The sequence below is a fragment of the Camellia sinensis genome, chromosome 10 (assembly GCF_055761805.1).
Source record: "Camellia sinensis isolate YWXY chromosome 10, ASM5576180v1, whole genome shotgun sequence".
NCBI lineage: Eukaryota > Viridiplantae > Streptophyta > Magnoliopsida > Ericales > Theaceae > Camellia > Camellia sinensis.
In genome coordinates, this window is record NC_138970.1 from 13,796,787 (window position 1) to 13,822,365 (window position 25,579).

The 25,579-nt window shown below is 40.3% G+C and overlaps 1 protein-coding gene across 7 annotated transcripts; it reads left to right on the forward strand.

The window, feature by feature from the left end:
- Positions 1-19,789: 19,789 nt before the first annotated feature.
- On the forward strand, positions 19,790-25,567 carry LOC114301869 (N-acetylglucosaminyl transferase component family protein / Gpi1 family protein). Of its 7 annotated transcripts, none has more exons than XM_082890877.1 (11): positions 19,790-19,911; positions 20,031-20,393; positions 21,308-21,461; positions 21,576-21,704; positions 21,790-21,927; positions 22,019-22,122; positions 22,212-22,433; positions 23,224-23,718; positions 24,218-24,636; positions 24,993-25,086; positions 25,224-25,567. In XM_082890877.1, the coding sequence occupies exons 4-11, from the start codon at positions 21,603-21,605 to the stop codon at positions 25,357-25,359; spliced, it is 1,710 nt and encodes a 569-aa protein (XP_082747003.1). In that variant the 5' UTR covers positions 19,790-19,911; positions 20,031-20,393; positions 21,308-21,461; positions 21,576-21,602; the 3' UTR covers positions 25,360-25,567. The 7 variants fall into 7 exon arrangements, with proteins under 7 accessions (XP_082747003.1, XP_082747002.1, XP_082747000.1 ...); XM_082890876.1 differs by having other exon boundaries at positions 21,576-21,700; XM_082890879.1 differs by having other exon boundaries at positions 19,813-20,030; positions 20,174-20,393.
- The last annotated feature ends 12 nt before the right edge of the window (positions 25,568-25,579 follow it).

Consider the following 25,579-nt stretch of genomic DNA (forward strand, 5'->3'; position numbering starts at 1 on the left):
GAGATCCTTTGACTCTCATTGTCTCTCGGAGGGAAGGGTTTTAAAGAGAGAGAGAGGAACCTAGAGAAAGAGAGAGAGAGATTGAGAGTGAGATGAGACTGAGAGAGATAAGCTGAGGGTTTGGTTTGATCCTCCATTACGATGCTGGAAAAAGAAAAAGTCAATGAAGAAAATTCATTAGATCTGAATCGAATGAATGGATATAGATCTAAATCTATAATCAATCGATGCGTACCTGTATAAAAGCAGAGATTTGAATCAGAGAGAGAGAGAGAGAGAACAAAACTAGATGAGAATCTGTATGTATATATTATATAGGGGGATATAGAGGGGTAAAATAGTAATTTCACTTCGGGGATAGGAATAGGGACAGAGATGGACCGGGTATGGGACTGGAAGACTTATTTCCTCCCCGACCAAAAACTGATCAGGGATTGATTTTTGAATACCATTCTCGGCCTGTTGGGGATATTTTTTGGAGAAAAATTACTGAAATCGAAGTAGAGGGGTCAGGTCCTCGTCGGGCCGAGTTCAAATTGTCATCCCTAATACCAAGCATTGGCCGAATTGGGTTTGCACAGAATATGATGCTGGGCTAGACTAAGGTTGTTTGGGGTGTCGTGGGCCGAGCTGGGCCCACATGGAATATGGTGTTGGGCCGAACTTATACTGAGCATTAGTTGAATTGGGTCCATATGGAATATGGTGCTGGGCTGGACTAAGGTTATTTGGGGTGTCATGGGCCGAGTTGGGCCCACACAGAATATGGTGCCGGGTTGAGCTGGACCCTCATGGAATACTACAGCGAGCCAAACTCAGCCGAACTGGCTCACGTCGGTGGGCCGAGTTGCCCAAGCGTTGCAGTTCTAGGTAGCGGTACCACGTGGCGGCCGAGCTGTAGATGGTTCGGCTACAATCGTTGAGACAGATGGTTCGTGGGATAGCGGTGTGTAGCCGAGATAACGATCCGCGTGCCCCACCGGCTCCAGGTGATGCAGTTAAGGCTTTGACCGCATCATACTTCCTTTGGAAGATCGGTTAGTCTCAGCGCGACATGAAGGTGATAAAAATGATGCTTATGGTTCACAAGTACTAGCTCCGTCCAGTATTCCATGTGGACCAATAACAAGAAGAGAGAAATCCACTCCTGGTACGCATCAATACTGTTTGGCGGTGCGACAAATACTGTTTGGTAGTTTTGGTCTTTACACGTATAAAAAATGTAGAGGGGAGCACAACCACCTGTCCAGAGAAGGACAACAGAGGTAGTGCACCTACAATCTCTGAGACTGCATGGCCAACCTTGAAAAGGGGGAGCATACAGACGTTGGAGGTAAGTAATTTTATGTAACTCTCTCTCTCTACAGCGTTCTGCCTTCTCTTTTCTCCAAGAAAGCTAACTTGACCGTCAGAGGGGTTTTTCGACAAATACATCCGCCGGGTAGCTCACCTTCATTTTGTTCACAGTGCGATAGAGTCCTAACGGAGTGCGATGAACTTAGAAGCAAGGAGGTATGAAACAAGGTGAATATTTCTTCCCCATACAATTGGCGCCGTCTGTGGGAAGTTCTTTGATAGACAAACCTTGTTCTATAAGCTTTTTTAGCTATTTTCCATGGCAAACATCAATGAAACATTGTTGTCCATTGTTGACGGCATCACTCCGAAATCAGTCTGGAGAAGAGATGGCCCTTCTGCCATTCCGACTATGGTAGGCTTGGAAACCTCCTCTAGAGTGCTACCTAGAGACGCGCGAGATAAAAGCGTGATGAGCACTGACCATTTGAGGAGTCCTAATGGGCGTCAGAGATGAGGAGAGTTGCACGCTCAACTCCTGGAGTATAAACTCAAAGACCAGGATGCCCTCATTAGGAAGATGGCGGCTGAGATGGCGACGTTGAAGCGACAAATCAAAGGTAGGGGTATTGTTGGAGTGGGAAACCATAGTGAGTGCACCCAACAACGTCGCGTAGGTTGCCAGCACCAATGAGGGACACCCTCCGTCTCCATCACTAGGAGCTATGACGTTGGCGATTCCGACCCACCGATGAAGAGTTCTTGCGTGCGTGACAGCAGCTACCATCCTTCGCATCCGTCAACAACGTCGAGATACTCTTACTCCGCCCGTTTGGAGGATTTGAGAGACGTCTTGAAGGAACGTGCACGTCGCAGAGAGGCCCAAAGAGTGCCAGCACTGCAAAGGCTAAGTCCCAGAATTCGTTGTAGTGAGGAAGTGGCTATGTTGCCACCTAGAATGGTGGCTCCAGCACCGGTAAACAGAGATTTGGCAAGACTCACTACCACTCCACTGTCTCCAAAGATTGAGAGCATACTGCTTCCTGCTGGATTCCATCAACCTAAGTTCACGCTGTGCAATGGCAAGACGGATCCGTATATGCACGTTAGTCATTACCAGCATAATGGCAGGCCACCAGCACAACGATGCCTTGATGTGTCTCATATTCCTAGCGAGTTTGGGAGAATTGGGCCTGAAATGGTTCAAAAGGCTCATAGAGGGGAGTATTAAGGGGTGGCAGCAATTGGCGGAAGCCTTTGTCACCAGATTAAAGACAATATGCGAACACCGAAAGAGGTCAATCACCTCCTTGGTATCAATCAGGTAGTTCTTTGAAAGCATACAATGCCAAGTATTGGGATACCTACAATGAGATCCTCGATTGATCCACTAATTTGGTAATTGCCCAATACAAACGAGGCCTACCAGTCGAACATAGATTGCTAGACTCGTTTACAATGCACCAACCCACAACCATGGAATCATTGATGCAGCGAATTAACGAATACATCCGAGTTGAGGATGATGCCGCGACCGCGACTGTGACCGCGATCTAGAAGGTAAATCCGGTTACGGTGGACAAACGTATAGTTGGGAAGGTTCACTTAGTGGGGCAGGAGAATAATCGCCCTAATAATCGAGCTAGAAAACAACATAGTGGTGTTGGCCGCAATGACAAAAACAAAAGCCGTTGGAGCGATCGGGCTAATGCTCCTCGCAATGAAGAGGAAGATGCCAAAAGAAAATAGAAGGCACGAACTGGCATCACCACTATTTTTAAGATTCCAATTTATCGCATCCTCAGTGAAATCCGAGGTAAGCCATATGTCCGTTGGCCAGCAAAATTGAGGGATGCACAGAAGGGCTTCAACTTAAGGTACCGTTGCATTTTCCTTGAAGAAAGGGGGCACTGCACGGAGGACTGCGTACCATTGAAACAACATTTGGAAGAGCTGGTTGCGGCTAGGCACTTGGACCAGTACATAGATAGAGATATGAGGGCCACTCCACAAGGACAAGCCGAGCCAAATGGGCTAGCCGCCCTGTCACGACCCGAACCCGCCCCCATGGGTTAAGGACGTAACCGGCCAGTAATCCTAAGATTACCTACGGCCTCAAACCAAAATAGACTTAACACATCAGAGTAAAGGGGCCAAAAAGGAAGCAAAATTTAAAACTTTGTCCATAGAGCTGTGCTTACATGGCACATCAAAACAAACTATACATATGCACGTTAATAACTCACAACAGAAACATAGCGACATAGGTTCTGTACAGACAGGATCATCCAAAACTAAGTCAACCCATAAAAACTATAAGCAGACATATACAAAACTTCGCCAACCTGACAAAATGTAAATACATAACAAAAGGGCGAAGACGGGTCTCGTGCGTGAGACACAAGGGCTGACTCTCTCAAAACCTTAGTTGTTCCATACAGACTTCACTGAGACTGGGTCTGGACTTCTCTTGGCTCACCTACAAACACATGAATGAGCGTGAGCGATAGCCCAGTGAATAATATCAAATCAAATACAGAAGTTACATAACAATGTAGAACAACATGTTCCAAACGGCCTTCGGCCCAATTCATATTTCCATTTAATAGATATATAACTATACGAGATTCAAATCAAGTGACTGTAGTTCCAAACATTCTGGCCTTTGGCCCATTCAGATTTCCATTCATGTTAAAACGGCCTTCGGCCCGTTCATTTACGTCAAAACGGCCTTCGGCCCATTCATTTCTATCAAAACGACCTTCGGTCCATTCATTTACGTCAAAACGGCCTTCGGCCCACTCATTCATGTCAAAACGACCTTCGGTCCACTCATTCCTATCAGAACGACCTTCGGTCCATACATTTCTGTCAAAACGGCCTTCGGCCCACTCATTCATGTCAAAACGACCTTCGGTCCACTCATTTCTATCAAAACGACCTTTGGTCCGTTTATGTTTATCAGAACGACCTTTGGTCCATTTATGTTCATCAAAACGACCTTTGGTCCATTTATGTTTATCAGAACGACCTTTGGTCCATTTATGTTTATCAAAACGACCTTGGGTCCATTTATGTTTATTCATATCAGACTTACGTCCATAATCCCAATTTAGCAATTCATAAAGCGTATAAGGGAATAGACAAGTGGACATTCACAAGCATTCAAATATCGATATTACTCACAGTGATCGGCTTGTGGATTCGCCCTGGAGCTTGACCCTACACATTCCATGAACACAAAAGGGTCATTAACCATTTAATCCGTTCCTTAATTCACATACTCCTCTTTAGGCTTTATTCTTATCTTATCAACTCATTTACAATGCTTAACATATGCCTAAGAGTGCTTATAAGTGAAAGAGAACGGGAAACGAAACACAGAATGCATGAACAAAATTTCAGAAAACAGGGTACCCGCTCGAGCGTGTACTTACCCGCTCGAGCGGACCCTTAAGGCCTACAAAAGTACTGGTTGCATGAAAAATGCGCTCGAGCGTGGAATAGAGCGCTCGAGCTGAAGGCCTGTCTACAAAACTCCACGCTCGAGCGTGAGGTTTCCCGCTCGAGCGGACATCCAACTCTGCAAAAGTGCTGGGAGCACGATTTTCCCGCTCGAGCGGCCATTACCCCGCTCGAGCGGACATCAAAATTCTGGGTTTCCCAGATCGTGTTCTTGAGCTCCAAATCGGTTTTCCAGCTACATTACTTGCATGCAATGGCTCAAATTACACATTTACACATGCTAACATGCTACTAATACAGAATTACAACATCAGGAAGCTCAATTTCATGATTTATCTACATGCATGTCCCATAATATCTCAAACCCATCATCAACATGCTCAAATTCAAACATTCAAGACTTATACTCCCATGATTTGTACATGCATGTGGGAGATGCTCATCATTCTCAACTTAGGTAACACAAATGGTGATCAAAACATGAGTTTCCTTTAACATTTCACATGGACTACACACATTTGTGCTCAAACATGCAATTTCAAAGTAATTTCTTACATGCATGCACATATTAAGCTTCAATTCAACAATTCCAACACAATTTCATTTCAATCTTATTCTTGATCACCAAATTAGCTTGAACACACAAAATTACGAACTATAATCCAAGAATTACTCACCTAGAAGCTTTGATCTTCTAAGCTCTAGTCAATTCTTGAGCTAAATCCCCAAAATTTCCAAGCTTTAAGCCAAATTGCACAATTTCTCTCCCTTTCTCTTACTAAGGCCGGCCCTCACTCTCTCACAATTGAATCCCTCATATTCTTGAGTTCATAAGAGTTAAAGGGGAGTGTAATGCTATCATACAATAAGCCCCACTAACAAATATTTATATATAAAATAATGGGGTACTTAATTTATCAATTTAATCAGTTTAAATTGACCAGAATCAATTTTCAATTAAATTTCACCGTAGGCTCTAAAAATTATGCCAATCACAATGGCGTAATCAATTTCGGGTTCTGTGGCCGATAAGGCCCTCAATTTAATTTCCAGAGCAGATTATTCAAACAGATATTCCTACGGTGAACAGGTAGAATTCCAAAGTCGCATATATTCACATAATGGCACACAAAAAAAAAATCATATCAAAACATATAGTCACATACGTATTAGGGACCAATTAGCATATTACGGAACAGGGGTGTTACAGTCTTCCCCCCTTTAGGAAGTTTGGTCCTCCAAACTTATTTTACCTTTAGTCGAAACAATTCGGAACACTTTTCATTCAACGGCTCCAATCATTCTTAATAGTCATTCACTTAGTCTCAAAATCAAGCAACGCTCTATTCTCAATCAGTCATAGATTTACCTTTTTCCGCCATACAAGGCTTGTACGGTGCCATGCCAAAACTAGAGTGAGAGCTGTTGTTGGAAGCAAAGTTTGCCAACGATGGATAAATCTTTCCAACTCCCCTGAAAAATCTAATGCATATCTTTGGAGCATTCCTCCTAAAACTCTAACAGTTCTTCCTGATCGTACATCAACTTGCGGATGGAAAACAGTGCCGAATCATAATTCAGTTTAGTATCAAATTCATAATTTGTCCAGATCATATGCAGAAATCATAAGTCATGATTAAGTTTACGTGATACATCCATTAGCATTACCAGAACAGAACGGAACAAAATAGAACAGAACATATACACGTGAGGTTACGAATAACCAGTTCCATAAGGGAACCTCCAGATCCGGGTAACATAACAGAACAGAAGCTGAGCCCCCATTGCCCCTTGAAGGCTTTTCAAAATTCAAACACATTTAGAATTTCTGTCTAAACAATAGATACTGGGACTCCATGTCAATGAGCGATCTTATCGATGTAAACAGTGGCTAGTCTACAAGCATCATACAAAATTTTATAGGGAGAAATGGGCAACTTCAATAATTTTACCTACAGTAGCCCAAACGGGACTTATACCTTGGGTGCTCAAGGTAGCCCCACAACGAAATTCGTAGCCACATATTCCCATTTCCATTCCAAAATGGAGAGAGGTTGAAGTAGTCCCGCCACTATCTGAAATTCAACTTCGACCTGTTGGCACCGAAAAATATTTAGACATATTCACCAACTGCTCTCTTCAAGGTAGGTCACCAACATATTTATTTCAATGTCGGCTAACTTTATCACAGAAGTTCGGTCTATTCCGTGTCACAAAAGTTCAATTCATTCTTCAATAATTCCCCAATTCACGATCTAATTCGGTATTTAGTCAAGTGGCTCATCACAATTATCCAAGGTCAATTAAAAGTCTTCAGGAATATAGGGTGGATCCAAAAACTGATTCCCGAAACAACGAAGGTAACATCGAAGTATTTACCCACACAATACACATAGTCCAGACATCCCCATAATACTGATTGTAAAGTACAATAACATCGAAGCAGGCAATTTCTCTCCCTTTCTCTTACTAAGGCCGGCCCTCACTCTCTCACAATTGAATCCCTCATATTCTTGAGTTCATAAGAGTTAAAGGGGAGTGTAATGCTATCATACAATAAGCCCCACTAACAAATATTTATATATAAAATAATGGGGTACTTAATTTATCAATTTAATCAGTTTAAATTGACCAGAATCAATTTTCAATTAAATTTCACCGTAGGCTCTAAAAATTATGCCAATCACAATGGCGTAATCAATTTCGGGTTCTGTGGCCGATAAGGCCCTCAATTTAATTTCCAGAGCAGATTATTCAAACAGATATTCCTACGGTGAACAGGTAGAATTCCAAAGTCGCATATATTCACATAATGGCACACAAAACAAAATCATATCAAAACATATAGTCACATACGTATTAGGGACCAATTAGCATATTACGGAACAGGGGTGTTACACGCCCTAGACGCAGAACCTCAAGGAGTTATCAATGTTATTCACTATATCATAGAACCAGCTCGAGTATGCGAGCTTAGGAAGGGGGATGATTAAGAAGGTTGAGCATATGAGGAAAGTGCTCTCTGTTCAGCCCGCTATGAAGAAGGAAAAGACTGAGATAAAAGACATCATGACCTTTTTAAGTAAGGACTTGGAAAGAATTCAAACCCCTTACAACAATGCCTTAGTTGTAACACTTCGCGTCAAGGACTTCGACATCAAGAGAATACTGATCGACTAGGGGAGTTCAGTCGAAATTATGTACTATGATGCATTCAAACAGATGAAGTTGGAGGACAAGAACTTAGCTCCAACAACATCTCCTTTGGTCAACTTCAACTCTTAACCGGAATGGTCTATTGGAAAGATCATATTGCTGGTCAAAGCGGGGTCAGTAACAAAGTAAGTCGAGTTTTGGGTTCTGAAGGTTCCTTCGACGTACAACCTAATCTTTAGGAGAGGCTAGTTATACACCATGCAAGTAGTGGCTTCCATCTATCATCAGGTCATGCACTTTTTTGTCCCAACAGGGCAAATCGAAGAAATTTGGAGGGACCAAGTAATGGCCAAACAATGCTTCATCATAGTAAATGGCAGCCGGACAGCTAAAGGCTTTGTCCAAATGATAGAAGAACCAAAAGGAAAAGAAATCTTGGAAGATATAGGAAGAACGGTCAAAGAAAAATTGGTAGAGGGTCTAGTGGAGGTTCAGATTGATGAGAATGATCTGAACAAATTCTTTCTCTTAGGTTCATCTCTGACCAGCGCCGAGCGGCTGGATTATGTCAACTTTTTGGTTTCTAACATTGAAGTCTTCGCGTGGACGCCTTATGATATGCTTGACATCGACTCTAGCTTCATTTGTCACCAATTGAATGTCTTTCCCAACACACCACCGGTCATTCAGAGAAGTCGGCACTTGGGTTTACACCATGTCGAAGTAGTGGCCGAAAAGGTCAAAAACTTGCTGAAAACTGGGGCAATCAAAGAGGTGCACTACCCTAGATGGATCTCTAACACAGTGGTAGTACCAAAGAAGAATGAAAAATGGCAGGTATGCGTTGACTACAAGACGGTCAACTGTACTTACCCCAAGGATAGTTCTCCACTCTCAAGGATTGACCAGCTGGTGGATCTTATCGCTGGTCACCAAAGGTTCAGTTTTCTAGATGCATACCGCAGCTACCACCAAATAGCCATGTATGAGCTAGACAGAGAGATCACATCCTTCACCACACCAAGAGACCTATACTGCTACAAGGTTATGCCCTTTGGCCTCAAGAATGTCGGGGCAACGTTTTAGAGGATGGTTACCAAAATGTTTACCCCTCTCCTAGGCCGCACTATGGAGGCTTACATTGATGACATGGCAGTGAAGAGCAAAGATGAGTCCCAGCAACTGACCACCTTAGTTGAGATGTTTGCTATACTCAAACTCCACAAATTGTGCTTAAATGCGTCCAAGTGTGCTTTCGGAGTAGGAACTGGAAAATTTCTGGGCTTCTTGGTCACCAACTGAGAAATTAAAGCTGACCTTTCATAGATCAAGGCAATCCAAAAGTTGGAATGACCAAACTCTACAAAAGACGTGCAACATCTTGTCGGAATGGTAGTTGCGCTGAATAGATTTATCAGCTAGTCATCAGATCATTGCAGGCCCTTTTTCAAGACTTTAAAAGCCAAGTTTTTTTGGGATGCAGAATACGACCGCGCTTTGACGAACCTAAAGGCATATCTCTTCTGTGCCAATCCTGGTCACTCCACAGCAAGACGGAGAGCTCTATTTATACTTGGCCGTTTCTCAGCATGCGGTGAGTGCGATGCTCGTTCGAGCTGAGGGGATTCAGCATCTTTCTATTTTCTATGTCAGCAAAACATTGCTCCCAGTTGAATCAAGATATCTGCCACTCAAAAAATTGGCCCTAGCTCTTATGATGGCCTCCAAATAGTTGGCGCACTATTTCTACGCCCATACAATAGTTGTTAACTGAATTTTCACTCAAGGTGCTCTTTGAGAAAGCGAATTTTACGGGCAAAATTTTCAAGTGGGTAGTAGAGTTGGGGCAATACGACATTAAGTTTCAACCGCGAATAGCTATCAAGGCGCAAGCCTTGGCCGACTTTGTGGTGGAATTTGCCCCTAGCACTCACTCTGTCTGTCCTATTAATCTAGCTAGTGCAGATTTGGCACAACCCACGATTTCAATAGAAATGCAAGACATTCCAGAACAAGCAGAGGAAGAGCATGTCGACATGCTGAATGACAGGCTAGATGACCATGTAGGAAAGCCGCTTGTAGAGTCAACCTATGCGTTGGATTTGAGAAACTCTCAGAACCAATCTGACTGCTGGAAGTTGTTCATTGGCGAGATATGGAAGCTCTTCTTTGATAGAGCCTCCAATAGACATGGCGCCGGGCTGGGAGTTGTATTAACCTCGCCAGATGGACTAACCATTAAGCATGCTATTACGCTTGGATTCCCGGCCTGAAGAGCGCCCTAAGAATAAAGGCATCAGAGCTTATGGTATTCAGCGACTCCAAAATGGTGGTCAATTAGGTCTCCGGGAATACAAGGCCAAGGATGAAAGGATAGCTAAGTATCAAGCGTTGGTACGTGCTGAGATAAAAAAATTTACTGCAATAAGAATGGAGCAAATCGGCCTCGAGGAGAATGGTTAAGCAAATGAATTGGCTGGCTTAGCATCTATGCAAACCATCTTTCTCAATCCTTTGACGATCAAGTTTTTACCCCGACCTAGCATCGAAGAACCAAAGGGGCCCGAAGTGCTCTGCGTCGACCTAGGACCATCCTAGATGGATCCTATCGTCACCTTCCTAAAAGATCAAATCCTACCTGCCGAAAAAAAGGAAGCTAACAAGATAAGAGCCAGGTTAGAGTGGTTTTAGCTTTCTCCATCTGCCATCTTGTATAAAAAGTCCTTTACTGGGCCATACCTGAGATGCGTCAATCCTAATATGGTTGAAGTTTTTCTCTTTGAAATGCATGAAGGCATGTGTGGTAGCCACATTGAGGGCAGATCACTAGCGTACTGAGCTATTTCTCAAGGCTATTGGTGGCCATGCATGTAGGCCGACGCACAGAAATATGTTTGTAAATGCGAAAAATGCCAAAAATTTGGTCACCAGATCCACTAGCCGGCCAGAGAGTTGCTCCCCTTAACGAGTCATTGGCCATTTGCATTTTGGGGGCTAGACATTGTGGGACCGCTTCCAATTGCTTCAGGCAATTGCAAATTTTTCATTGCCGTTACCAACTATTTCACTAAATAGGTGAAGGGGCTTATAATCTGGAGGACCTAGATGGCATAGCCATTCTAAGGCCTTGGAGCGCGGCCAATCTCAAGCTGTTTTACTTCTAACATGTAATCTTTTTTCCTTTATTCAAACTTGGCCTTTTGGCGTTGTATGTAATGTTTGATGAGCAATGAAACGAGCCCTCTTATTTCTCTTTGTATCATGTGGTTATTTTATTAAAGTGTCACATTAAGCTACTGGGTACTAGGGGTAATTTGATCTTAGTTTAGATGGCGCATCGGACGAAAAACTGGTGTTATGACCAATCTAAGGCATGGGACCAAGCTGACTTTGCGCCCCCCGGGTTAACTTTGCCCGCCGCGCTAACAACTGGTGTTATTCCCAATTGTAATCGTTGGTTCTGGGCTGATTTTGCTCGCTAAAGGGCAAGTGGTGTTGTGCTCAATTTTTGACCATATAATCTTAGCTGGTTTTGCTCGCCCTCCCGATCTGATTTTGCTCGTCGGGGAGAAAGTTGGTGTTCTATATAACTTCTGATTTGAAACTAAGTTGACTTTGCTCGTTACCCTGAGCTGATTTTGCTCAACACAGGGGATGAGGGAACTAATTCAATTTAAAAGGTAACTTTTTGCTTCTTTTGCTGAGCTAATATTTACTCGGAGGGACATTGTGTTTCCCTAAATTTGAACTGGCTAAGTCCAAATGAAAAGTCATTTTGCGTTTGTACTGTCTCATCTGAGCAGAAATTAGCTTGGCACATCCTAACACATTTCACATTTATGCAAGTTTATCACGACCGAGTTACGCCGAGCAGTTTTAGCTCGGACATTATACAAGAGAGCATTACAGTTATTCAAACGAAGTGAAATTAAAGAAGACAAATACATATGGCGAGCAAAAAGTTGAGGTTCATTCATAACATAGTTTGGTTACAAAAGGTGGGGCTGACAACCCGGTTACAAAAAAATATAAATATATATATATATATATATACAGCAAAGAAAGAGCCTAGCTATGCCCTAATCTACATCCATAGCATCCTCTAGGTCGGCTAGGACCTCATCAGTCACGTTTGGCGCGGTTTCTTCTCACGCACTGAGGCCCAGACTAGCATCTTGCTCGGTGTGGCCGCTACTCGGAGATTCTTCTTCCACAGTGACTGGTAAAGTGATCTCTTTAGTCGATGGAAGGGTTGTTGCCTCGGTCACGGCAGCCGCAGTCGCCGCCTCATTCATTTTCTGCTGGAGGGTTGCGGCGTAGGCTTTCATGTGCTGTGGGATGAAGGCAAGTAGGGGATTTTTAAAGAAATCATAATCAAGCCCATGGCCAAGTTGCTCCGCTGCGACTTTCCAACTGCACTGAAAAAAGATATCCTTCGTTCCCTCCACTTGCCGCTCATAAACTTTCTCTCATTCTACATAGCCACGGTCTTCCGCATTGTTGACTTGCTTTTTTAACTTGGACACATGACCAGTGCGGAGCTTGCGCAGCTCGACTATATATCTCTCTTTCTTGGCTTGGATAGCCTTTTGTGTGTCTTTCTCGACTCGAGCCAATTTCTTGGCCAGCTGATCCCGCTCGGCCAGTGCCGCCTCATGAGCGGACTTTAATTTCCCCAGCTTGGCAGTCTTGGCCTTGTTGTCGGTAATGGCCTCCCGCAAACTTTGCCACACATAAATCATGCGCTCATGGGCCAAGTAATTTTTTTTAGGTAGCCTGTAATAAAGATGAAGTCAATATGTGGAAACCGAGCAATAACTTGTAACAAAGTGATTTGTTTACTTACCAGCACAATGGACTTGGCAGCTAACCTAAGAACCTTCAGGTCAGAAAGCTCTTCATGTTTATTCATATTTGCCGGTAGGAGCAGACCCTTGGTCATATTAAAACCAAGGGAGTAATCCTTGTCAGCATAGACCGAATCAGTTGGGGTCGCTACTCGGCCTTTGTATTTTAACTCGGGGTGACCAGATTGGAGGGGCAGTGGAGCGACCAGATTGCTCGGCCAGGGTTTGTTCAATCTGTTCTCCCTGATAGTAGAAAGAAGCTCGGTGGAATCTTCATCGACCAATGTTTTCTCGGTCGGTGTTCACTTCTACATCTTCTTTGACCGTCCAGCACCCTGTTCGTTGGCAAGAGCCAGTACCAGGCCAGATTCTCAAACGGCCTGTTAAAAAGACTGCCCCCTTGCCATTTCTGCTGGTTGAGAATTGCTCAGCTCGCCAGTGATCATGGACTTGATGGCACGGATCTTAGCCATTTCTCGCTCTGTAGTTAAGAGAACGAGTTTGATCAGCGGAAGGGTTGGATTCGGCTCTGGAGAAGGGGCATGAAGAAAATCGGTGACCTTGCTTTTGAGTGGCGTAGTATGCTGGTAGCTCGGTTCGTATTCGAACAGCTTTTGGGCCTCTCGTTCCTCGGCTGGATACCGCAAAACAATTTTGAGAGCCTCCTAGTTAGTGCGAGAATAATCGTTCGCCAAGAGTTTGGAATTTGCGTGAGATAGAGAAATGTTAGATCGGCAAAGACAAATCAAATACGAAAATAGAAAATCGTGTTGTTCTGCTCACCAGCGCTCTTGAAATTTTTGCGTATGTACCAGCTCGGTATGGGACCCTCGGTGTCTTCGTAATTTCCAGACACCCACAGGAAGTCATCATCATTCAACTTTTTGTCCGAGTTACCCTCTATGAGTTTTGCTCAGCCCTTTCTAACCTTCAGGTACCAGTAGAAACCTCCTTTATTTTTACTAAGTGTATATTGGTGGAATACCTCGGCGAGGCCGAGGTTCAAACTGAGGATTTGATTTAGCGTGGCCACGCCGTTTATTATCTTATAAATATTGTTTGAGACTTGGGTTGGACACAGCCTAGTCTGCCTAAAAAATTCATAGATTAGAGGTTGGACCGGGAAACGTAGGCCGCCTTCCACAATGGACACAATCGTGAAATGGCAGACGTCCAGTTTACCCCAGGGAGTGTCTCCTTTTTTGGCCAGCTCAAAGTGGACGTCATCTGGAATGTTGAATTCTCTACGGAACTCGGCAATTGCCCCAAGCGAACTAGCCATAAACTGGTACTTCCCTATTTACCCCAGTTATATTTTGTACGGTAAATATAATAATAGCCTGGCCAAAATTGAGCGGCTCTGGTGATTATCTGCTCAGCCTTTGAGCCTCACCGATTGTGATGTTGATGTGTGCTTGGTTAGTCCTAGTTCGTTCTGCATTATTAAAAATAAGTGCAAGTGTTAGCACGTCATCAAGTGCGCAGCTCTCAAAATATGCCTAGCTCGGCAAAAGTTCAGCTACGCTCTCAATCTTAACTTGATTTTCGTTTTAGCTCGGTGGTGGAGCCTAAGATGTTAGACCGGTTTTGGGCCTTCATCCTAACCACTTGGTGCTTATCTCGGCTAGATGTCCCTACAAGCTTCTAGCGTAGTCACAGTCACTTGGAAGGACCACGAACCAGTTTCAGCTCGGCTCAATCTTATTTTTGGATCTAAAATTAGGATTTTGCTCGGTTTTATCCAGGATTTATGCTGTTCATCCTAAATATGAAGTTTATACGCTGGAACTGAGGGAAATGCAAGGCACGGTGGCCCCATTTGTGTTTTCGGTTCCGGTTTTGCCTAATATCCACGAAAGTTTATCAGTTTACAACGCCCCAAAATTGAGGACATCATATTAAGGTTTAAAACTTAATATCAATTTTATTAATTAAGAACTTATAATCATTCCTACCACCAAGTTTACTATCATTCATTAATTAATAACACAAAAATTAAAAATTCTCTACTTACAACTTCAATCAAACTCAAGGCTTAGTCTTAATACATAAAAAAAAAACCCAAATAAAAAAAAAAAAACTAGAGAAAAACTAGAAAACTTAGAAAAATGGTTCATGGAACTTGGACACTCTTCAAGCTGACCAAGGTTGAATGTCGCCTTGCAAGGCCTCAGTGTTTTCTTCGATTTCTTTGGTACCTGGCATAAAATGCCAAGGCAACGGGAATGCCAATGAGCGACAAGCTCAATAAGATACTACAACCTGAAAATACCCACCCCAATAATAATACTCACAATTAATGAATACTTGTAGTAACGGAATAACAAACAACATTTAATAAACATAACAAGGATGATATCAGTTGAAATAATAACAATAGATAATAAGAATAAGGGCAAACAGAAGCAATATTTCATCATAAGGAAAAATGTCAACTTTTCTTTTAAATTCACATAGATTTAGTATATCAGGTAATTTTAAGTAACTCCCCGCGGAGCACTATTTCCACTCAACCGCTAAGCAATGGCCACGGGCAATTTTGACTCCCTCTTGGTCAAATATTCAAATGTTACTTGCGGTAACTACCAATGATGCCCACGCACCAGGGTTAGGTACCCGAGTCGTGATATCACGGTCTGCCCCAAGGGAACAGTCCATGTTGTGACACCTACACCACCAACCTTATATCACCTATATCGATAAGAGCTGAAATACCTTTGCGGGCCATGTTAGGGTTCACAACTCACTTGCACAAGACTCTAAACCGAGCTCACCCTATCACTTTTAAACTTTAATACATCGGTTAAATTTCGTGTTTCTTTACTTCGTTGAATTCAAATTTTGATGCATGTACAAGTTTTAGTTTACAAACCATAGTGACGTAAGGTTTATATAGCACAACATAATCACGTATGGAAACCAAAATAAATATTATAGAGTGTCTTAGGAGACATCACAAAATTTCAATGAATTTCTCACACTTCTTCTTTTCAGTGCTGTATCGTTAGACTAAAAATAATGAAACCCATATTAAACGAAGTTCAATTATTACAATATTTTAACTAGTGTTAGGTCATTGAGTTAGGAAAATATTTTATGAAGAAAACCAGGGCTAAAATCGATTTTAAACTAGAGAAATGAAATTTGGAAGAAAACTAGTTTCTGGGACAATAAGTTACAGTAACTTCTAGCACAAGTGATCTAGGGGTATCAAACGGTGTCAAAAAGAGGTATGGTAAGAACGGCTTGCTAGATATTTGAGTTTAGAACATATTTCCAGAAGAGTTTGAAGACTGAAAACCAATAGAAGATGGTCAAATAATTTTTTTAAGAAAATAGGACAGATTTTGTCGCATTTTAGTAAAATTAATTTCTCCCTTTAGGCTTATCCATTTTTTGTGAAATCGGCGACAAATGAAAGATAACTCTTATATCTAACTATCCCAAGTAGTCGTGCAGAAAAATACAATTTTTAGAGAAAATGAAACTTGTTTGAAGTCATTATTTTTGCTGTGTTGTGAACAACACTTGGGACAAATATTTATTTTGGTAAGAAAATGGTGTCCAATTATTCTATAAAAATTTACATGTATATAGAACACCTATATATACTCCCAGTAACAATAGATTTTTGACACAAGTTATTTTCAATTTATTAAAGCATTTTACCTCCAATAAAATTTGAGACAGTGAAGAAAACATAAGTTTTGAGTAAAAATGAACCAACCTTATCTCATTTTACCCCCATGCAAGATTATTTCAAACAATGGAGGATATTTGAACACATAAGAAGATAAAATTAGTAGCTAAACCATCTAATCTATGCTTGTAAGAAGGAATAGAAATCATAGAATCATGAAATTATTATTCTATCAAAATGTAAACATGCATTAAGCTATTCTTGCTATGTGTGTATTAACAATGCACACTCTTGCATACTTTTAATATATAGATTCAGTAAAAAAAAATATCTAAGGGCGGTTAGAGGTTGAGTATTCTTACCTCGTGAGCTATTACAAACTATTCTTAAGATTTGTTTTGAAATGGTGACCACCAAGCATCCTCTTCTCTTCTTCTCTGTTCTACTTTTTCTCACTTTGTTTCTCTTTGCTCAGCCGTGGAAATAAAAAGGGCTAAACAATGTTCTATATGTAGGAGTTTGGAGGCAATTTTTATTTATTTATTTTCCTCTTAGCTTGGGAATTATATCCACAAGGTAGGCCTAGAGCGTAAAGGCATGCATGCCTCCAGTAGCTTTCTTGGGAAGGTGGAGGCCGAATTCCTCTGCCCAAATTCTAACTTCGCATTTTTTTTTTGGTTGTGTATACAAAAATAAAAATCAATATATATATATATATATATAACATGGTCACTAGATATTTTACTTTCTACTATCCTCTAATTAATTTAGTTACTATTTGTTTAAATCATTTAGTTTCCACAACTGTATTTAGATATAGAAATTTAATCACACAAAGATAAATAAATTTATTTAAAGGAGTTTAATATTGGTATTAATCATAGTGCTATTAAGATTTAATTTAATTTAATAGTTTAATAATCACTATTAATTGACTTAATATTATTATTAACAAACTAATCAGTTGTCTAAAAATTCAGGTTCTTACAAGTTTTACCCTATGAGAGGGGCATAGGCAGTATATCAACAGTCCCAAATAAAAAAAAAAATGAAGAACAGTAGAGGAAAGAAAAAAGAGACAAGGAAAACTTATAGATTCGAGAGGCAAGTCAAGGTCCAATCAATCTTGACCTCTAGTGCGATGTCCTGGACGATGAAAAACACTGGAAATGGTGGGAACGAAGGCACCGACGGCGACGATGACGACGACGGTGACAACGTGGGCTCTGAGGAAACTAGGGTTTTTGCTTGATAATGAGATAAACAGTGAAAAGGATAGGGGGTGTAAAATTGGCTATTTATGGAGGGGAGCCCAATAGGCGGCAACTTTTCAAATTTTTGGTATGATGATGACAGCTATGGGGACTGCATGGAACCTCTAGGGAAGTGCCATGTGTTATGGAGGTGACGGATTGTTAGTACGACTGATGGGCTGACAGTGCAGCTAACTGATTGATGACAAAACAACCGGCACAAGTCTCTGCGACAAGCCAAAGTGGATAGCTCGGTTAGAAAATGTAATCCCATTCACGCTCAATTCGAATAGAATTAAGGGGCAATTGTGAGGGGAACTTATACCGAGCATTGGCCAAATTGGGTCCGCACGAAATGTGGCGCTTGGTCGAACTAAGGTTGTAGGGTGTCGTGGATCGAGCTGGGCCCATACAGAATATGGTGTTAGGCCAAACTTATACCGAGCATTGACTGAATTGGGTCCACACGGAATGTGGTGCTAGGTCGGACTAAGGTTGTCTGGGGTGTTGTGGGTTGAGCGGGGCCCATACGGAATATGGTGTCAGGCCGAGCTAGACTATCACGGAATATTGCGTTGGGCCAAACTCAGCCGAATTGGCTCACGTTGGTGGGCCAAGCTGCCCCAGCGTTGCGGTTCTAGGTAGCGGAACCACATGGCGGCCGAGCTGTAGATGGTTCGGCTACAATCATTGAGACATATGGTTCGTGGGATCGCAGTGTGTAGCCGAGATAACGAACTGCGCGCCCCACTGGCTCCAGGCTTTGACCGCATCATACTTCCTTTGGAAGATCAGTTAGTCTCAATGCGGCGTAAAGGTGATAAAAATGATGCTTATGGTTCACTAGTAATAGCTCGGTCTAGTATTCCACATGGACCAATAACAAAAAGAGAGGAATCCATTCCTGGTACGCGTTAATACTGTTTGGCGGTGCGACAAATATTGTTTGGTAGTTTTGGTCTCTATACGTGTAAAAAATGTAAAGGGGAACACAACCGCCTGTCTAGAGAAGGACAACAAAGGTAGTACACCCACAATCCCTAAGATTACATGGCCAGCCTTGAAAATGAGGAGCATGCAGACGTTGGAGGTAAACAATTTTGTGCAACTCTCTCTCTCTCTCTACAATGCTCTGCCTTCTCTCTTCTCTAAGAAAGCTAACTTGACTGTTTGAGGGATTTTCCAACAAACTCACCCGCTGGGTAGCTCACCTTCATTTTGTTCACAGTGTGACGGAGTCCTAACGGAATGCGATGAGCTTGGAAGTAAGAAGGTACGGAAAGAGGTGAATATTTCTCCCCCGTACACCGACGATCTAGTTAGAATAAAATTGGGGTTCAAGAAAACTTCATTCATAAAAATTTATAATTTGGTTCCATGCGATTATTCCTTTTTTAGTCTTAATTTATGAATTGAATCATAATTATTTAAAATTAAAATCTAACAATTTTAAAAAAATAAATAAATCAAACCAAGCCTTACAATTTGAATCGATTTGGATTGATTTATCAATTTCACCTATTTTATAATAAAAAAATGTTTGAATGCAAAACAAGTTTAAAAAGACTTTAACGTTGTGTTTGGGAATTTTAATTTTTAACCAAAAAAAATTAAAAAGACATTACAAATGATTACATAATTTTATTTATTTATTTTTTTTACGTATTTTTGTAGAGAGGAGTATCCTATCAAATACAAAATCTAGACTGAAGGGGGTTGTTTAGGCTCATGAGTCCTATCACAGTATTTGAACCGTTTATTTTGTTAGGCACTGCATGTATTTCATTCATAAAATGTTAAGTAGATTCGATAACTATAACTTATTTAATTTATCGTATTTTTTACTAAAAAAAATAAATGATAATTATATTTTTGAAAAATAAATCATACATTTTTGTAATAACAAAAACAATAAATTAAATAAGTTGTAATTTTTGAATCAATCTAATTTTTTTTTAAATAAAATACATAAAATACTTAATAAAATAAATAATTTAAATTATCATGGCCAAACAATCCTTCCAATCCAGATGTCTCACCTTTTCGTAAAAGTAAGAAAATTAATTTCCAAACAATCCCTAAATAACCCCTTAAAAAAATAAATATCCCTAATTAACCCCTTAAAAAAATAAATAAAACCTATCCCTAAATAAGATTTTATTTTTTGGAACCCTAACCTAAAGTGAAAAGAACTGGTCAATTTTATGCCTCCAAAGATTCGAATTGTACAAAACAAACAAAGCTTTCCGAACCAGTGAGAAATCAAACCCAGCAAAATGTTGTTTCAATTCAACAAATTTAGCATTCTATACACGACTTCCATACTTCTATAATCTATTCAATCAAGCTCTTTGATTTCCCTTTCTATTGCAGGTGCTCTCTCATCGTTTTGGTGCTTTTCCCTCAGTTTCTCGCCCTCCAAACAGACCCCAATGCAATTTTCCCACTGAATTTTCCTCTCATTTTGATCAGTAAGTTAACAATTTCAGTGACACACTTGTTTTCTTCCATTGTAGGACATTCATGAACTTTAACACAGAGCTGAGGTGAGATCATGAGATGAGAATGAGAAGAAAGTGTAGGCTTTGGTGGCCTACCCACCTCTCATCGACTCATCCAGCTTCCTCGATCTTCCTCTTTGGGTGGTTTGTTTTGTCCCCCTCGGCTTCTCTCGACATCGTAGTGGCTTTTGCTTGCGATGAGGCTTCACTCTCTTCAATCCAATCTCGTGTTGAGGTATAAACTATAAGAACCCAAGTTGAAATCTTAGATTTGACCCATTTTAGCCATGCATTTTTGTAATTATATGGTGAAACTACACTCATAATTCAAGTTGTACGTTAAAAATGTGAATTAAATTCAAGTTAATTTGTTCTTTGAGTGTTTAGCTGCAATGAAGTTTAGTTTTCTAGCAATAACAATTGTGAGCTATGTCGCAGTGTGGTGTGGGTTCAACCTAAGGATGTTGCCGGTGTCTTTCGTGGTTGAAAAGGAGGTTGGGTGGGAAGTGGCGGAGGCGATGTTGTGTTTGAAGTATAGATTTTTGGGTGTCTTGTATAATTGGGTGTCGGGGTGGGTGGAGCCAGATTTGTGTTCATTTTGAGAATTTTTAGACTCTCTTCATGATTAGGCGGCGTTGGTTGGTTGTTTATATCTTTGTGTTTGTTAAATTGTGAGCATAAGCCCGATGCTCTTCTTTTGATAATATTGTTTTTATTTTTAAAAAAGGGTAGTACAATTAGGGTGTAGTAATTTGGGTCTTGTGGTTGTTGTGCAATGAGAAAGGCATGCACAAGCTAGTGCTTGATGGGTTATTTAGTAAAAAAATTAATTTCAAATTATTTTCGCATTTCTAAAATCTTTACCGCTTATAGTTTTGATCTGCTGATGTACCAAACTACAGCTTTAGAGCCACCCTACTTTTCTTATGATGGGAGACCAACCTATGTAAGAGGGAGGGATGTGAAAGCAAACACTTATGACTTGGATTTAGCAATTCCCATGGTCAGGAAGCGACATATCTGTAGTGCAAATTTTCTCATTCTTGTGAGCCATATGGGTTCTGTGATACATTGCTAATTTTGCTAGTTCTGTAAAGGATTTAGGCTTGTTTATAATTTCTGACATTGATGAGCACATCTTTCTGTCAGGGGATCATCCGTGAAACTAGTGGAAGTATGCCTGTATCTGTGCAAGATAAATGCATGTTCTCTTTGCTTGGTCATTGTGCAGTAGATTTGAGCTGCAATGGTCAATCGCTGACAGTTGGAGTGGAAGAAAATAATCAAATTAACTCCACTAATGGTAATATATGTACACAAAGCAGTCAATATATGTTAGATAAAAAATACGGACGCTGGAGCTGTGGATGCTACAAATATGATGGATTATTAGACCATTGTGAACTGATTTCTGCAGAAAAAAATATTTGGATCCAGCTAGTATATGATTCTCATGGATATATTGGTAGAAAAATCAAGTGGATCCCTAAATTGCATCACATACATTGGAACGGGCAAAGAGTGTCACATTTTGATGTCCACGTATGTAAGTCATGATTACCTTCCTGCACACTCAAGTTATGTCACATCATGTGGTGTTTTAACTTCCTCGTTTGTCTAAACAAATTCAGGTAATAGTCTATGAAACTCCCATGTTTGGCAGTCACCATTTTTCATTGGGGTTTTGGAGTTCTGAACAAGTGAAAAATCCTCTGAAGAAACCTAAGTGGTTTGAAGAACTTCATCAAAAGCAGCCACTCCTGGACTTGGTAATGTTGTTTGTGAGATATCACATGTTTCAAATGTTTGCGCAATTGTTTATTTGCTTCTTGATTTTTTTTTTTTTTAAATTTTATTCAGGACACGGTGGTTCTGGCAATCAACTGTGCTAATGCTGCCAAATTATTCTTTGAAAGACATGTGGGCCCTGAAAGATCTACTGTTCGGTTCCCCATTGTTTACATGTAATCTCTTCTGGAATTTGGTTTCTCTCTCTCTCCCCGTGGCATCTTTTGATTTGCATGTTTTAATAGCCTATATTCTTGCTTTTCAGGTGTGTTAATTTGACATGGCAACTGTTGGCCATGTCAATTGCTTCATTGTCCACTTTATTTTATATAATTTTTCAGTTTCTTCATGTCCTTTTGAGCTCTAAATCTCAATCATGGATGTATCTCACATTGGAAAAGGTATTCAGCAAAACATGGAAAAATATTCAAATCCGCTGTTCTCAAATATTGTATTGGCCAATCTTCCTTAAAGATGACTGTCTCAGGTAATGTAAAGGTCTGTATGCCTATGAGTTATTTGATTGAGGTATAAGTTTTGCAATATTTGATTCATTTACTAGCATTACAATTGTCATGTCAGATGTGATTCTGATTTATGACGGAAATTAGACATGTAGTAGACACTGACATTTTGTTGGATTCAGATCATCAGAATGTTGAGCAACGTCAGCCATAGCTATAATGATGTAACTTGATAAATTTTGAATTTGTCCCATTTATTACATGGTTGAAATTTATATTGATGTCAAAATACACATGTGGGCACGAAGTATGTAAAAATTCATTTGTCGGCACCTTTGTTATCAGTTTTGTTGTTACTCAGATTGTGAGAAATAATATCACATCACTGATCGGTCCAACCTGCTTGTTGGATTTCAGGTCCACTGACATGGTTTAAGATCTTAAATTGATTACTTCAGCAGATGGCTTCCAAGTTTTGCATTAAAGAGAATATAGCTTAAATTGCATAAACATTAGATCAAATTGATTTTTAGCCAAGGTGACCATGATACAGTGTATATGTTAGCAAAAATAATACCTAAACCAAGCATTGACTGCACAGGAGTTATAATAGAACATAAAGGGTAACATAGTGCAGTTCTTGATAGCTAATTAAAAAGAGTAACAAAGTTGGTGACTTATCGCATAAATGTTCCACATATCTGTGTAGTTGTTATATGCCTATGCAAATACTGTTGTTTGTTATCTGTATAATGTTGGAATAGGATCCTATAACTGCTTCTCTCATTATTTCGAATTTTGTTGATTTGTAAGGTCTCACTCATGTGTGGAATACGCGGAGAAAGCTACATTCCATAAGCATTCCATGTGGTCAAGTGTTGCTATTGATGTTCTTTTGGGCTACTTTCTTGGTATAGCATTATTCTTTCATGCAGAATCTGCTTGCCTATGGGTTTCAAACTTTGCCGATGACATAACAAACTATTTGTTGCGTACCGGTTGTGTGTGGTTGATGGGTGTGCCTGCGGGTTTCAAGTTGAACACTGAACTTGCAAGAGTTCTTGGCATGATCTCTCTTAATGCAATCCAAATTTGGTCTACTCTTTGGTTCTTTGTGGGTTCCCTCTTCATTCATTTTGTTGAAGTACTTGCTATATCAGCGGTTGTTTTTGGTTTGACTACACCTGCTGCTCTTATCATAGACATGATTTTGTTGGCAACATTACATGTGTCAACTCTTCACTGGTTAATATCACACTTGTATTCTCACCAGATACAGGCAATAACTGCTTTATGGCGCCTTTTCAGGTATCACTATGCTTTGAACTGTTGATATTCTTGAATTATTATTATTATTATTTTTTTTGTTTTTGTTTTATAGGAAATTGTAACCAGTCTTTGCTTTTGAGAAACATAATTGCAGATTTCACTAGGCAGGCAAGGGGAGAAAATTTCTTTTTCAGTAATTGGGGGAGATATTAGGAATGCTTCTAAATCTCATTATTTAGCATTTATATTTTTGATTTTGAGGTGGGATTTGTGAATCTTTCTGCCAAAGACAATTGTTTCTCCAATTGGCTTCAACTCTTCTGTATATGTATCCTATGAGCAAACAAACATGGCATAGTTTTTTATGAAGAAAAACTTGTCAGTTTCTAGCCATGACTGAAAAGAACCCTTCCATGTACCTGCCCAACTGGTGCAAAGGGGTTGACTGTATCATTTACATTCCCAGTTGTAGCCATTATCTTTAAGTAATTCATGTTATGATGGTATAATTTTGTGGTGGTTTCAATGGTTTGAACAGGGGTCGAAAGTGGAATCCTCTTCGTCAGAGATATGATAGCTATGACTACACGGTAGAGCAACACATAGTTGGCTCTCTTCTATTTACACCGCTCCTTCTTCTACTACCAACGACTTCTGTTTTCTATATTTTCTTCACCATTATGAAGACTACCATCAGCTTTATCTGCATAGCAGTTGAATTCATTATATCTGTCATTCATGCGACACCTTACATCAAGATTTTTCTATGGTTTGTGAGGCCAAGAAGGTTTCCCTCTGGCATATGGTTTGAAATTATATCCTGTCAGAGTAACGCTGTTGATCCTATGGACATTGGATGTCTTCATGATACTTCTACACCATCTGAGAGGACATTGCAAAGACCGGATCAGTCCAGTGTTTTGGTTTCATATCTTCACAGCAACTTTTCGAATATAAGTGAGGCCTAGATCTATTATTTTTGTTTTGGTTGTCTACTGACAAAGTTTATAATTCCTGTACGGGGATGCATGGTCTTATTTGATTGACGATGACCATTATTCTCTTATGATCCTAGTTTGCTTTCTAGAACCATACATATTTGTTTTGAAGTTGGCCTTGTCTTGTTTAGGTTTCCAACTGCTTTAAAAATTTTGTTGAAACCTCATGGATATAAATTTTGAAAATATTTGCCCGAACATGTCCAAATTTGTGTTATGTTTTTTAATGGCTAAATTTCATTTTGTTATTAATACTCCGTCTCTCTCTCTCAATAAATTTATTCTTGTACTGACTTGTTGGGAAATATATTTCAGGACAAGTTGTCTGGCCTCACTATAGATATGTATTTTCTGTGGTTTCTCGGTCATTTGTTGCCTCATCAGCGTATGGAGTTCTCACCGGGAAAAGGTGGGGTTTCCTTTCTGTCTATATGATCAATTCTGATTGCACTATGGTTCCTTACTTTCTTTGATTTTAATCCTCTCTCTGAGACACACACACACACAACATTGTACACATTTTAATAATTTTTTTGACTCCAATAGGATCCCATCTACTCTGGGGACTGGTCTTCCTTCAACAATGCCGTGGATGTTGATCCCATATACAGAGTATTGGCTCACTTGTCGTGATGCAGTTCTTGCATGCAAGGCAGATCGTCCCCGTGATTCATTTCAATAATTGAGCAGCACATTTAGTTAGAGTTTTTCTTCTCTTTCTGTTTTTTGATTCTTAATTTGTAAATTCTTTCTGTTGATTACACTGAGAGTTTAGGCTTATTCCGTTCATGTTAAGGTTCAATACTAGGCATATCATCGATTCAGTTTTGAAAGGTTCTGTATTGATTCAGTTTGTGTTAGGAAGGAGAAATTTGTTTTGCTTTTCTCTCTCTCTCTCTCTC